The sequence below is a fragment of the Drosophila willistoni genome (assembly GCF_018902025.1).
Source record: "Drosophila willistoni isolate 14030-0811.24 chromosome XL unlocalized genomic scaffold, UCI_dwil_1.1 Seg141, whole genome shotgun sequence".
NCBI classification, from domain to species: Eukaryota; Metazoa; Arthropoda; class Insecta; order Diptera; family Drosophilidae; genus Drosophila; species Drosophila willistoni.
Genome location: NW_025814052.1, coordinates 11,202,588 through 11,217,590, shown reverse-complemented (window position 1 = coordinate 11,217,590; position 15,003 = coordinate 11,202,588). Strand labels below are relative to the sequence as shown.

The 15,003-nt window shown below is 37.4% G+C and overlaps 1 protein-coding gene and 1 long non-coding RNA gene across 2 annotated transcripts; both read left to right on the top strand.

Moving 5' to 3' along the window:
• The first annotated feature begins 1,331 nt into the window (after nt 1–1,331).
• On the top strand, nt 1,332–2,768 carry LOC111518489. Its single transcript, XR_002723978.2, has 3 exons — nt 1,332–1,503; nt 1,558–1,644; nt 1,726–2,768. It is a non-coding gene; the product is annotated as an uncharacterized LOC111518489 (long non-coding RNA).
• Nucleotides 2,769–7,755: 4,987 nt separating this feature from the next.
• LOC6641122 lies at nt 7,756–9,704 on the top strand. Its single transcript, XM_002064095.3, has 4 exons — nt 7,756–7,777; nt 7,860–8,395; nt 8,467–8,604; nt 8,727–9,704. The coding sequence occupies exons 1-4, from the start codon at nt 7,756–7,758 to the stop codon at nt 9,267–9,269; spliced, it is 1,239 nt and encodes a 412-aa protein (XP_002064131.2). The 3' UTR covers nt 9,270–9,704.
• The last annotated feature ends 5,299 nt before the right edge of the window (nt 9,705–15,003 follow it).

The window sequence follows — 15,003 nt, the reverse complement described above, 5'->3', positions numbered from 1 at the left end:
TCTTAAACTCTAATTTTGGAACTGAACAAGTTGTTGGGGCTAATATGAACCACGAAATATTTCTCTTGAAGAATTTTTCAGTAATCTTAAAGTAGTTATACGAATTTCCTTAAAGCTTCATTGCCTTACACTCTGATCTAGCTGCATTCCAATACTTATAAAAATGTATTTGTTTAATAAATTTCCATGGAATTGTTTATAATTTGGGCGAGAACTTTCCCTCCCCTCTTTAAATCATTAGTTTTAGTTCTTGAGAAGCCATGACTATCATAGAGATAATGTAAGCAAGTAGTGTTCAATAATATTGTGATCTGTAAACACTAAAAATTTGGAATTTTAGAATTTCCGGAATTCTATGCACTCTGTTTACACTCAGGGATTAGGGTAACTGGCTGTCGGCACTCCAAGCAAGTGGTCGAACAATCTTCTTCTTTGGCTTGAATTTTGCTTCTTCTTTTTTCGCTGTGTTTGCTTGAATTTTTTATGATGTCTGTTTGAGAGTGAAGCCAATGAATGAATATGGTGGGGGCATGGGAAACGGTTGATTCATCGCTAAATTGGGCCTTTGGCCAAATGGTTGTATATAAAGATTAAAAATGCTAGTTAGATGACTAATTTACTAACTGAAATCGCTTGCTGATCCGATCATCTAACTGCCACTCATACGGTGTGTCTCTCGCTTAGCTTGTCAATTGGACAATATGTCAATAATCATTGGCAGCACCACCACCAACACCAACAACAACACCAACCACAACAACCACATTGAAACACCGCACGCGACATTTGTTGACACATTAGAAGGCATCGCTGATGAGGCGCGCGTCATGGAGTTGACGTTGGCACGCGATAAAAACCAAAAAAAAAAAAACACACAAAAACAAAATTGAATTAAATGAAAACCGCTTAGGCGTGAATGCTTATCAATTAGTCATACGAAGAGTCCTTAACGAAAGCTTCAAAGCCATTCAAACGGGCGGAGGGGGGTTAAGGCGTCTCTAATTAGTTAGACTAAATAATTTCGTATATTATTGATATGTATGTATATCAACTTTGGTGTATTCAAAGGAGTCTAGTCCTTTTTTTCTCATGGTCAAATGTTTTTAACGCAGAGAAGGAGACATTGTCGATCCCATTAAGTATATATATTCTTGATCAGCTTCAAGTATATATGTGAATTCTTTCCCCAAATTTAATCTATTAGATCAGATAAATAGACCACAAGTTAAAGTCAATATAACTATACTTAAATATATGAAAAATACATTCTACATGGATTATATTAGTAAGCCTAGCTTTCTCATTACTTAATTTAAAAATACATGTATAAATAGCTGCTTAATAACTTAAATATATGACTAAAATTCCAAAAAGAAAACAAAAAAAAAAAAAACACACATGGTGGGTTTTTAATTGGAAATTTCGAAAACAATTCATAAAACTCTACAAAGATGGGAGAATGGGTGGTTATGGCTTTTGGCCTAAATGTTTATTGGGCATTTGGTATGTATTTTAGAAGGATTTCGCAATATGATTGATGAACGCCTTTGCCTTCAGGCCCACCTAATGCCCGCCCCCTGGTCTATGAAGTGCTGGTTGCCATTTATTGTCTGATAAGCGACAATTTCAATTATGCGTATCGACGTAAGTATCTAAGGCAAGGTGCTTTATTAATAACAATTATAATAATAATAATAATAATATCTAAATATATTGTATTTGTAGATGTATTTAACGCCTAGGCGTTAGCCATGCGATTTGTTGGCATTAGGCAGAATATCAATTGAACTGAATCGCCAAGATAAGCAGTCAGTCGCCTATTCGAAAGGTTGAATGGTAATTACAGCAAATTTCGCAACTGGCAATTGGTTGCCTACGTCACAGGCGGGCGACACCTACGTCACACACACACAAACACACCACACAGTAGAAAGAAGTCACTGGCAGAGTGCTAAATTTAGAACCGAAAATGGAGACGGAGACGGAGACGGAAACGGAGCCGGACATGGAGTCCGTAGTAGTCCGTTTGTAGTGCCGGCAATAAACAAAGAGAGAAACATTTCCCACAGTCCAGCAACACAAAGGTCCCCTTCATCTATGCCATCTACGCAATCTACTGCCCATCATTCTGCAGCTGTGTTGCCACGTACCTCTTCTTCTTTCCACATATGAACTGTATGTTCGGTCGCGTGGATGAATTGACTTTTGGGTGGATGACTCAACCCGCTGAAGTTCTGAATTATTATCCATCCGCAGACAACTATTTTACAAATGAACGTATATCGTTCTTTTTTTCCATTGCTATCATTTTTGTCATTGTTTTCGGCGGAGAGCAGGGGGGGAGGGTGGTGGCATTAACTTTGATTATTCATTCACTGAATGGGCATTAGTCAACGGTTTCCACCACACGCGCCCACCAACGTCTTTCAAGACAATTGTGATTTCCCCTTCCCCGGACAACATTACCAAAATTGAACATCAAAGTTCAATCTCAATAAACGCTGGCGATTGATAAGATTTGTTCAGTGGAAAACTTGGCCAAATTACCAGTAAAATGAGCATTAAATCAAAATTTCTATTGATAATTACTATTCGCACAAAATAAGTGGCTAAGCACCATTCAGTTTCGTTTTTTTGTTTCTTGATAACAGTGGAACCAATCAACGAAAAAAAACGAATGTCAATTTAAACACTCTGCCTATTTGCTAACTAGAATCTTAAGTTGTAATTTTTTAATTTAATAAATGACTTAAACTGTTGTTAATTGATTTGAAAAGAGTTAAGTAATATCTTATATTTTATATTTTACATGACAGAAAACATGAAATGTGTATTGCATATTTTTCTTATTTACGAGTCGCTCTTTAGTTTTGTATTTTCTTGGCTGCCATTTAATTAATTAATTCAAGATATTATTGGTTATTATATTCACAGATAATGAACCGTAAATGTGGTGTGTGCCCCCCCACACCCTTTTGGGCTTGCCAAATGTTCAGCACCTTTATTATTTTTAAAATCTTTAGTTATTTAGGTTTAGTTATAAAAATATCCTAAGATAATCTCCAGCAACTTTGTGCTTGGGATCTTTTGGTCCAACACTGTTTTACGTGACTAATTGATTTTACAAAACTTTTTTCTGAAACCATTAACCATTTTCATTAAAATCGGCTATAAATTAAACAATTTTAATTATATACGAATATAAAATTTGTAAGTATTGGCAAATTGTTAAGATTGTTGTCTATATTTTTCCTTTTTTTAGCAAATGATTTCGCTTAAATGTTGCGATCCGCTTTACATTTTGAATGACTTCTTTGCTACACTGCAGCATGAAGATCTGGAAAACAAAAGTTTTCCATGTCATACCTTATCGCTATCGTTAAAAAATTATATGTAGAGTAACGCGTCATCAACAAAATTGAAGACAAACAATTTTTTGGTGAATGTCTCAGGTATTTTTTGTCTTTTCAAATGCCGTTCGTTCGTTCGATCGTTGACACACCGACAATATAGACGCCAGTAGTTCAATTTTTGGGTTCTTTGCACTTTGATCTATTACCAAAACAACAACAACAACAAAAAAGAAAAACAATATAGCACATAATTATGTATTATTAGCTATTAGCAATGAACACATTCCCTGAATTTGCTCATTTCGCACATCAGTTATTTATTTTCGTAATATTGCGTATACGTAATATTTACTTATTTGGGGCAGCTCCAAGACAATATATACGACAGAATCACGTCATGATTTGATGGTTTATTTAAATTATATAGCTACATTTGTTTGTAAAATCAAATAAGAATTAAATATTAAAATCAAATTGGTTTAGTTAATATGTTTTCATCAGTTTTAGGAAAGGGCATTAAAGCTTCGTTATGGCCAGCAAACCAAACTAGTTCAGGGAATACCGATGGAACATGGAATCGTTAGGATCTATAAATTAAAAAAAAACTATGCGTCAAATGGATTCAAGTTAGTTGAAGTTGATGATCTAATTATTTTGATGGTCGAAAATTTATGATTCGAAATGCCTGACTATCTTGCTCTTTCTCTCTTATCGAAATCGACTTTCATTTTCTTTTAACTGTGTCATAACCAAAACCGTTTGCCCGTTAACCGTTATTTTCGATCTAGATTGTGATTACTTTAACTTGAAACACACATGTTTCCCAGCACGTTCAAGCGATTGTAGAAACAACCAATAAAAATGGACCGTCCAATTCAAAATCCAACTCAAGAGAGTTAAGGACTATTAGTCGTTGAGAAATAAGAGGGAAAGAGAGAGGGAAAGCTATGGCAAATGAAATCCAAACATAATCCTTTTTTCAGTATTTCTTTTGTCAATTACTCGAGCTTCGAGAACTATTTGAGTTTTTTGCAAATATATTTCAAATTTACCGATGATAATTGAATTAAATAATAATCGTTTTGTATTTTTGGTTGTTAGCTGCTTTTATTATTTTGTTATTATTTGTTGTTGTTATTATTATGTGTGTGTGTGTGTGTGTGTGTTGGTCAAATTTAATAGGCCTTATCTCTGGGGATCGGCGTCTATTGTCCAATTTTAGTGGGTCAACCAAGCATCTAACTCTCACAGCTCGTTTTCCCATGGTACAAAATAAAAAATTCCCCCTACAATTTTTGTGTTTTTTTTTTGTCTCTCTTTTTTTCTCATTTGTTTTGACTGCAATTAATTTTCGGTTTCGAAGCCAAAAAACTGTATAGACCACGCCTCTACCATCCTCCAACCTCCCCCCTAACATTGAAATTGTTAAGCGAAGGTATCAAATAGTTTATATATAGAGATACTATATATATAGAAATACATATTGTTTGGACAAGAAAAATCCCCGCATAATATTGATGATGGAGGGTAATCGCGTTTGTAAGGGTGGCGGAGGTTAACTTGGGAGCTTTGTAATTGATAAAAATTTCAAAGTTTAATGAATGATGGGATGGAGTGTGTGGAGTGGGGGGGGGGGTGGAGAGGTTGGTGGGGTTGATATTGGGGTTGGTCTTACACGTGTTGGTAGTACGTCTTTTGGGAGATGGAGTTGGGGGATGGAGGTGGACATGGAGGTGGAGGTGGAGGTGGTTGCAGAGGTGGCGATTGCTGCCCGTGCTTTGGCAATCATAAAAATAAATCAAATAATAATTATAAGCATTATATTCTCTTTCGCTCTTGGAAGTGTTGTTGGCCTCTCTCGTTCGCACTCGGACACTCCATCGATATGGTGCCAATTCTTTTGCACAACGCAACGCATTGACGTCGACCTCAGCACACACACACACACACACACACACACATACAAGCTAAGGGAACTATCGACGCTGAGGTTGACGTCGCCGTTACCGAGGACTGCCTCACACACGCAGTCGGCCAGGCGGCTGCGTCTGCGACGTCGACTGCGACGTTGTCGTCGGGCCGCAGCGACGATTTTGGTATATATATAAAATTATGGGACAACCTAAAATCATGAATCAGTCTCGTTTAGACACACGCCAATGCTAATTGTCTTTGGCTTACGCGTATAGAAATCGGAAAATCAACCTATATATATATATAATATCGTTAAATCTATATACATAAATATATGTTTTGGAATCAGTTATAATCAAGCATTGAGAAAGAAAAAACGCATCGAGAGTGATCTCTTATTGCAGTATTATATCAACAGTATTATTCTAAGTCAACTTTAAATAAATTATTAATTATGATGAACATGTGCCAACAACAACAACAACAACAACAACAACAAAACCACCAACAAACTCAACAACAACAACAACAACAAAGTAAGTAAAATCAGTCCCTTAAAATAAAGATATGTATGTTTATTTATAGACAAGTAAATTTCAGTTGATCGATAGATAGATAGAAGCACTTACTACCTAAGATAGATAATGGTTTTTGTGTGACAATTTTGTGTGAAATTAAATCATATGGCAATATATAGACTCTTAGTCTCTGTTTGTTTGATAATGATAGGCTGAATTCGTAAATGTTTATAAATATTCGATTTCTCAATACCACAATTGACACAGAGAGAAGAATTTCAAGCAAAACGGCAAATGAAACAAAAGGGGGTTCCCTTTTTAACCTTCCATAGTTAAAAGATTGATTACATATGGCAATTAGTAGTCATAAATTCTGATAAAATGAAACTTGTGAGTAAACGAAAGGAAAATCAAAGTTGAAGACATGTTTTAGCATGAAAATTCAAGTAAATTTACTTATAATTGGCCATATTATCAAATCAAATTTCAAGTAGCCATCGATAGGTAATCAACAAAAAGAATTTCTTTCTCTATCTAGAAGTGTGATTATCTTGAAATTATTGGCCATAAATCTGAAGTGATACAGTAGATCACATGAGTTTGCTGTGAACTCACGTGAGTTTGCCTCCAGGAAATCAAATCAATTGGAATCTTCTGCAGCGTTTATCTCCGATTTTAAGTTACTCATAACTTTTGAATTGTGTGTGTGGGTTTTTAGTTTTTATATGGCCAATAAAATGGTTTTGGTCTAGAAAATTGCATAGAAAGTTAATAAAAAGGTCTCAAGTGCCTTATAAATTCTTTATAGCCCGATTAATCATCCAAAACCCTGCACGAATTAGATCTAGAACTTTCTTCGATTACGATTACAAAGACTTGATCGATTTAATTGAGATTTGAAGAGAATATGAAGACAGAAAAAAAATAAAACTTACTAAGGCAGCAGGCAAAACTCGGAGGCACGTGCCTTATCGCAGTCGCTGTTGACTGCTCAGTTGCCGCGCTATCAAGTCGCTGACCTACGTCAACAACAAAGCGCGCAACGCGCCAACCGAGACCGAGACCGAGACCGACACCGAGAGCGTGTGAGCGAGTGAGCAAGCAAGTGGGAGAGAGAGCAGCCAAGGGAGATCGGAACTGCTTAAGTTTTGAATGAATTTTTGTTCGTTGTATATGAATTATTCATACGACGTGTGGCCGGCTTGCCTCTGCCCTTTGACAACCAACAAGCAAACTAAACCACCCACCCAGCCAGCCAGCCAGCCAGCCAGCCAGCCAAGTCAAACGTCATCGATTTGAGAGTTGTCTGGTCAGCGTCTGACTGCTATTGCTTTTAGTTTTTGTCTCGTTTCGTCTTGGTCTCGGTCTCGGTCTCGGCCTCAGTGTTTTTAGTCTCAATTCCGCAAAAACAACAAAAAAACCCACCAAATTCCTATGAGTAATACCAAAATTCTGGTGAAATTCAAGTAAATGGCAAAATAATAAGTGAAAAAAGGAAAAGAGGAGGAGGAGATGAGCAAAAAGTCATGACAAATACTGTATGCCAAACATGGAGAGATCAAATTTTAAGCTATATAGGCTAATAGATGTCCTAATCTTTTGGAGTTGGTTCTATGTTTTCACTTTGTTTTGAGAGTTTTGACTGCAATTGAAATAGTTAAAGACCATAACGATCGCCCACTCCATGGCTCTCTCTCTACATCAATTGAGTGCGATTACGAGTGGTAACGACAACAACCACAACCACGGCGAGTGCCGATCGTGAGTTATTTGCGAGTGCGTGAGTGAGATGCGAGTGCGCGGCGGTTGGTTTAAAATTTTACAGCACAACTAAAGTTAGTTAGTGAACAGACGCCGACAAGAGCGCACAGTTAAACCCACACATACACACACACAAACAGACACACACCAAACGAGCCCATTTACTTAGAGATTGAAACAATTGTGATAAAAATTTGTTATAGCCAAATATGCTAGCCTTTAGTTTAAACGGTAATCAAACAAACTTGAATCTCTGTGTGTGTGACATTTGAAAGACTAAACGATGTTGTGTCTCTTCTCTTTGCCATTGCAGCAACAACAAATATGTGCAGTAGTAGTAGGAAATATACACACAGCAGCCACAGCAATGGCAGCAAGCAATTGCTATTGCTAATCATGGCATTGGCTGCTCTCGTCATGCCACTGGCCCAGGCCAGGCATCTGCACGATCAGGTGGCCCTGGACTATGCCTACGACGAGGATTCCTCAAGCTCATCATCATCATCGTCATCAGCAGTGGATGTGGGCAGCAGATTACCTCAATGGCATGCGGATCCATTTCATGGCCTGGCCGAATCCTTTGCCAGCGAGGGTAGCTACGATAGCTCCTATGATCTGAGTCTGAGTGAGAGCAGCTATGAGGAGATTACCCAGGCGGCTCTTAGGGCAGCGCGTCGTGAATTTCGTCGACAGAGGACACGACATGCGCGTAGCAACAATTTGAGATGGTTTACCAAATCCACCGAGACACCCGAATGGGAGAATCCCTGCGGTGGCTCCTACGAGAAGGATGCCCAATCCGAACAGGAGAGGGATTCCAGCCAACAGGGGCGTGTGATTAAGAAGAAGGTAAGTCCCAACACAAAAAGATTGTCTTGCCTTGGCCAGCAAAGTCTAATCAAAGTGCTTTTGTATTGCAGTATTTGATCCACTTGCGTAATAGTACAATGCGGGAATACCAATTCGTACGCGACAATGCCAAATTGGAGTACTCAAGATATCATCATCGCCAGCATGAGTACGAGTTCCTGCCAAACATGACGCGTCCCACAAGTGAGGTAAGTGGATCGAACGATCGAACCGGCTCCGCCCCAGGGTCTTACTTTTAGACCAGTTTCATTTAGATCTTGTCAGCCCTTGCTAATGTCGCCTCTCTCTCTCTCTCTCGTTCTTTCTATAGGTGAAGCTAAAGAAGTGGTATCGTCACATGCAGACCTTTGTGGGTGGTTTCGCCTATTTGGGTCGCGCCGAATACAAATACCGCAAGGGACATCAACAAAACCTGGGACCCATCACAGTCGAGCTACACGAATTGCTTGTGAGTGCCAGGAACATGCTATGCGAACTGGAGACCACCATCAATGCCTCCTATCCGAACAGTAATGGGGCCAAGTTGACCCAAATCAGCAGGGAGACCATGATGGACAGATTGAAGTTTCACACCAAGCCCGATGGCAGTCAGGAGGCCAGTGAGCGGGATTTGAGAATGAGCAAAGATATGTATTTGCAATATCTGGACAATATATGGAAGAGTTTACGCAAAGCCCTGCGCAAACAGCAGCTCAAGAATAGCATGGAGAGAAGGCATCATCATGCCGCGGCAGCAGCAGCATCAGCAACAGGAGGAGCATCTGCCTCAGTCTCTGCGTTAGTAAATGTTAACACGGACAGTGCAGAGAGCGGCGGTGGGGTCAGCAATCTGAGTGGTTCGTCAGAGTCTTGAACCCAGTCCCAGTTCCAACCAAGTATTTGCCTATTCCCAAATTGCTTCAATCCGTTTGCCTCTCTAGTATTATGATGCCCAGTTCCTATGACCGACACTCCCTCTCTCAGCACGGATTTCCCTTCCCCCCACCAACAAAAAAACACACCCCCGCCAAAGAATACAAATGCAAAACATAAGAATTTTTGTCGAATTGCCATTTATCTAGTATTTATTTTAGTATTCTTTTCATGACTATCAACATATATTTATTTCCATCTATAGTATTTTAGTATTATCATATATTTGTCACATTCCTTAATTTATGAAATTTCATCTACCCCTTTCCCCCTTCCATCCTAACCATCCGTTATACATTGTGCATCTCTCTAATCACATCCCAAATCGCATTCAAGCTTTGCCTTGCCTAAATTATTATCACTAATTATTAGTAATTTATTTTATTTATTATTTACTTATTTATTATTTATTGCCACTCTGTGAGACAAACAAAAATCCAATCGCTAACAAACGAAAACACAAACAAAAACCAACCAAGGAACCAACAAAAACAAAAAACAAAACAAAAAAATGCTTAAATATTTAACTGTGATTTAATTTAAGTAATTTTTTTGACTAGTTCTTAGTGAGAAATCTGATTGTAAACCTTAGTATTATACAAAATGAAGAAAAGCTAAAGTAAATTAATAAAATTCCTAAAAGAAAATGTTTAGGAAAAGACAAAAAAAAAAAAAAAAGAAATGATCTTGTAACCATTTAGAAAAGATTTGAAGTAAGTAAAAACTGACAAAATTCTTCAGTGAAACTGAAATGAATGGAAATGCAATATATACATACTTATATTTGTATATATGTATGTCTATAAGCATTAGCTTTGATTTATCTAGACTCTTGAAAATGTGAGATGACAAACTATTTTAACATTTCAAATGCATTCACAACTGTGTCTAACAGATTAACTAACTTAAAATGTGATCCAAAAATAATGCAACTAAACTCGAGTTGCGATTAGATTGAACAAGAATTTTAATGGCTTAATTTATATAATTGCCATAAACATACATATATACACAATCGAAGCGGAGGTATACTTCCTTCCGATCGAACCTTATCGCCTCAAATCAATTTATTGCCCTTTTATAAATTAATTGGAAATATGAATGCCAAAGATAAAACAAAAAAATTGCCAATTGGCAATTACCTTTTTGAAAAGTCAATAATACATACATATTAAAAATGTGTATGTAGGTAAATTTTGTCGAACAATTTATAAAGCCTATTTCCGTTTCAACTCAACCTGCATAGAGTGGAGGAAGTTGCAGTTGAATGAAGAAGCTTCTTATCGGATGCTAACTGGCACCTTATCAATTGCCGGAAAGCCATTTGATTGTCTTTTTATTCATGCTTCAAGAATGCAATATATATATTCGATGTATGAATGAATCGAGTAAACATATGATCCAGAGGGGATTCCTCGCAAGTGTCCACATCGATCTGTTCACACAAATTTACTCACCTAGGGATTAAAATAGTTGGCCTAGGTCGTAATATTTACTGCTTTCAAGTAGTTTTGTCGAGTGGAAAAAACAAAAAAATAAATATAAGAATGATAAAGTCATTGATAGCTCTCTTGTTTCCAATAAATAAGTTTATCCCTCTCTTTCGTAAGAGAAGACCAAAGAGGTAACCAAAGAGTTCAATTCAAAGCATATGAATAAAACCAACTGCTTAAGTTGATTAAAAATGTCGTTAACTTAGTCGAATAACTGGCATATCAAAACAAGCCAAACAAAGAACATTTTTTAGTTTAGGATCAATATTTTGTATTGTTTTTTGTAGTTTTGGTTTTTTTTTGTATTAATTTCTAGTAGTTAAAATGCTTAAGTCTTTCAAAAATTACCATTCAATTTACAATTATTTATAGTTAACAAAATTACCTAATTGATAAATGATTTGCTACATTATATGGACTGTCTTATACTGCATTCTCTTATATGAAAAGCAGTTTTATATTTAAGGGTAAAATAGTCTTATACTTATTAGTCCTAAGGGTGCGAGTAATAGTCCTAAGGGTGAGAGAACTTATTAAAGCAGTGTGCTCTTCTCTGAGCCTTTTAGTTACCACTTGCCTAAAAGTATGCTACGCAATTTGAGCCAACGATTTCCCTCACTTAGAATGGTTGTTGTCTAAATAACTCGAATGAGCTTTTATCAGTTTAGGCCTTTCCCATGAGTTGGCAGCAATTTTACATTTAGTTGATTTATTTAGATTAGAATTGGCTATAGAATTTAAATACAGACCAATCTGCTTTGGCTCTAGGCTCGATTTTGAAACCTACCTGTTCATACAAGTATTTTAAAAGGATATCTTTAATACTTGGTCACATTTCTTAAATATTTTCCTTATTTAAGAAAACGCTCTTATATTTTCATGTACTTAACTTGGAAATGTATGAAATTTCGTATATTTATCAATGCAATTTGCACTGCTTGCCCTGCAAAACTTAATAAGCAGTGCCCCTCTTTTTATAGCTATACAAGGACGATTTCCCTATTATGGCACCTTTCAATTTGCCCATTTCAATTGCCACCTTTCAATGAAAATCCTTTTCCATTGAAAGGACATTTTTTCCCCTCTTCATGGACCTTCGGCCATGTGAACGACCATCAGCAGCAGCAGCAATAAAAGAAGAACCAGCAAATTGTGTTCAAGGTTCAAGCTTGACTTGAGACTTTTTCACACTTTCCACCAAAGTGTGCATTAGATGATGAATGGAGCAGCGGATGAGTGGTAGTGATATTAGTGGTCGGAATGCTACTTGGTTAATGGTGGCATTTGAAAGGGATTATAGGGATGATGTCTTTGCCCAATCAATCGCATAATGCGATGACAACGAACATTCAAGCACAAAGTGTTCGCAAATCGTCCATTAATAATTTGAATTAACTTTTTGTTGTTGCTTTCGCTCGAAAACTCTTGACTAGAGAAGGCACACACCTAGACACATACACACACCTAGACACCTACACACACACACACACACACAGATACTTTGAGAGGACGCATTAAATTCAATTAACAAGGCATTGTAAATATTGTCACACCTTTCACAAAAGTCAACACAAGACCGCCAAAGCACTCGAAAGTCGAAAGTTTTATATCTATATTCATTTTGTTGTCGTTTGGATACATATATACACATACATGCATATCTATGACTATGTATATGTAGATACACATAGACATTGTGGGCGTTTGGGCATGAATACATATATCCGCATGTCTGTTCAGCTAAAGGTCTAATGAATCAACTGGCAGCAAAAAAAAAACAACACAAAACTCAATATTAGATTCCTCTAGGCATATATATATGTACATAGTATATGGTTAATTTCTATATACATATGTGCGTATGTATAATTATATCCAATTATTATTTTGTAGTTTTCTTAGAAACGTCTAACTACATTACACTTACCAATAATTACTCAATGAAAATTTAGAGCAATTCAAATTGGTAAAAGGATGGAAATTTTAAGTAGGTATATACATAAATGAACTGTTCCATATCCTCCAACTGGACGATTGATCAAGGTATAAAACATTACAGACTCTGCTAGGGATCTAAATAAAGAAAACCATTCCTTTAGTTTAATTCTTAGTAGCATAGCATAAGATGATAATTTAGTCATTTACTTGTCCCACAAAGGCTTGATATTAGAGCAAAAGTTGATGATATCCTTAATATATGTTTACTATACATAAATATATATGTATATATATAGCTATACGTATTTATCAAAGTGTTCGAAGAGAATAGTTGATTGGCTTTCCCTTTCGCTTTAGTTTTAATAAGAGGGATAACTTTTGCTTTTAGCTTGAATAGTCAAGAAGTTTTGGATAAATCGGTTCTGGGCCACTTGCTTATTGTCCCTTTCTTCTTAAAGTTTCCACTCTTTCTGTCTCTGTGTCTGTCTATATGTACATATGTCTGGCTTTCTATCTCTGTCGTGCTCATTGTGATATATGCTTGTTTAAAGTGGATTAGCGCCCAGTTTGAGCCAGCGAGAGTGTTTGGGATAGGTGTAGGAGTAATAATGGCTGGAGATGGCGGGGCAGTTAAAGGAGTGAGCACAGCTGCAGCCAAAGCCCGGGATTGCCTGCCCTACATAATAAACGGGGTCGGTGCGAGTTAAGTTGGGGTTGAGTCGGGTCGGGTCGGATTGGATTGGATTGGGTCAGGTCTCCTGTCTCCTATCTCCTCTCTGTTCCAGTGTTCTCCGGTTTCTTGTCTCCTGTCTGGGCAACGTCAGTACCAAGCCCCAACACCATCTTCTCCACTACTTCCCACGCCCCACGTCTCACTCTTTTGGCATTCTCTATTCCACCATGATTACAATACTGGCGACCGACTGGAGGGCACTAGCGGCGCCATTAACCCTAACGAGGCGACGACATTTTTAATGAATATCGAGTTAATGAATATTTTATAGATATATGCGCTGTGCAATAGTCTCTAACACCTGCCAACTTGCACCTACAGCCGGACCCTTGCCGAATGCAAAAAGCTACTGGTCAGCTTTAAAATCCCTTTGCTGTTATCCTTGCACACACACAAACACACATAGACACACACACACAGGCACGCGCAAGTATGCACACTCAATCTCAATGCAAAAACTAGATAAATAAAAAACTTTGATTGGCAACGCACTATCGACACTCTTAACAAAGCCATCGAAATCGGAAAAAAACACTATATATACTATATAATATATATATATACCTAATATGTATGTATTTGTTATTGCGCTCGTCAAAGTAAAAGAGCAGAGCAAAGTATATAAATTAGCAATGGGAAAGTCGTCACAATGCAAGTTAACGAAATAGTCAAAATGTTGAGTTCTATATAATATGGAAAGAAAAGAGTAAATCGAATCAATTCTCGATTTCTATGTGTCTTAAGGACTGCTCAAGTGAATGTACTCTTTGCGAAAGGGCATGGTAAAAAGTAAAAGCTAGAGCGTAAAAAAAATGCATCCGAGCACGTAGTTTAATTTTGCTTACTTCGTGAATGAGTGCAATTTGAAATGAATAGAAATGAGAAAAGCTTTCCCCCTCGTCTCTCGTTCCACAGACGTCACCCGCCCGCATCCGTGTACCCCAACCCCCGACCCCCCAAACCCCATTGACCCCGCTACGTGTGAAGCGATAGACAAATTGAGCATGGGCGACCAAAAGACGTTGACGATGACGATGACGATATACTGAAATATTTGAGAGCATAGCCAAGTCATAGGGCAATTGAGAAGGTATGAGAAAAGGCAAGAGGATGTGGCGATAGATAGATAGATAGAGGGGGCTGAAGGGACTGGTAGAGCAGTAGGTAAGCAGCAGCAGCCTTGTGCGACCCTGAGGGGCATTTACATGCGAATGTTCCAGGCAAGAGAAAAAAATGCTAAAAGTTTTTTTTTTCACTAAATTATGCACATAGCAAATGCTGCCTGAGCGATATAACAAAAAGGGAAAAACGCACTCACACAACAGAAATCTTTGACCGAACGACTGAAGACTGACTGACCGAGCTCTAACCTCTGCTGCGTGACCCTCATTATATTCTAAGGCATTAGATCAATAGAATGAAATCGAAATCTAATCCAATATCAATTCTGAGATATTTACAAAAATAATTCTCAATTTTCGTTTTCCGCTATGGCAAAGTAAACTACTTTT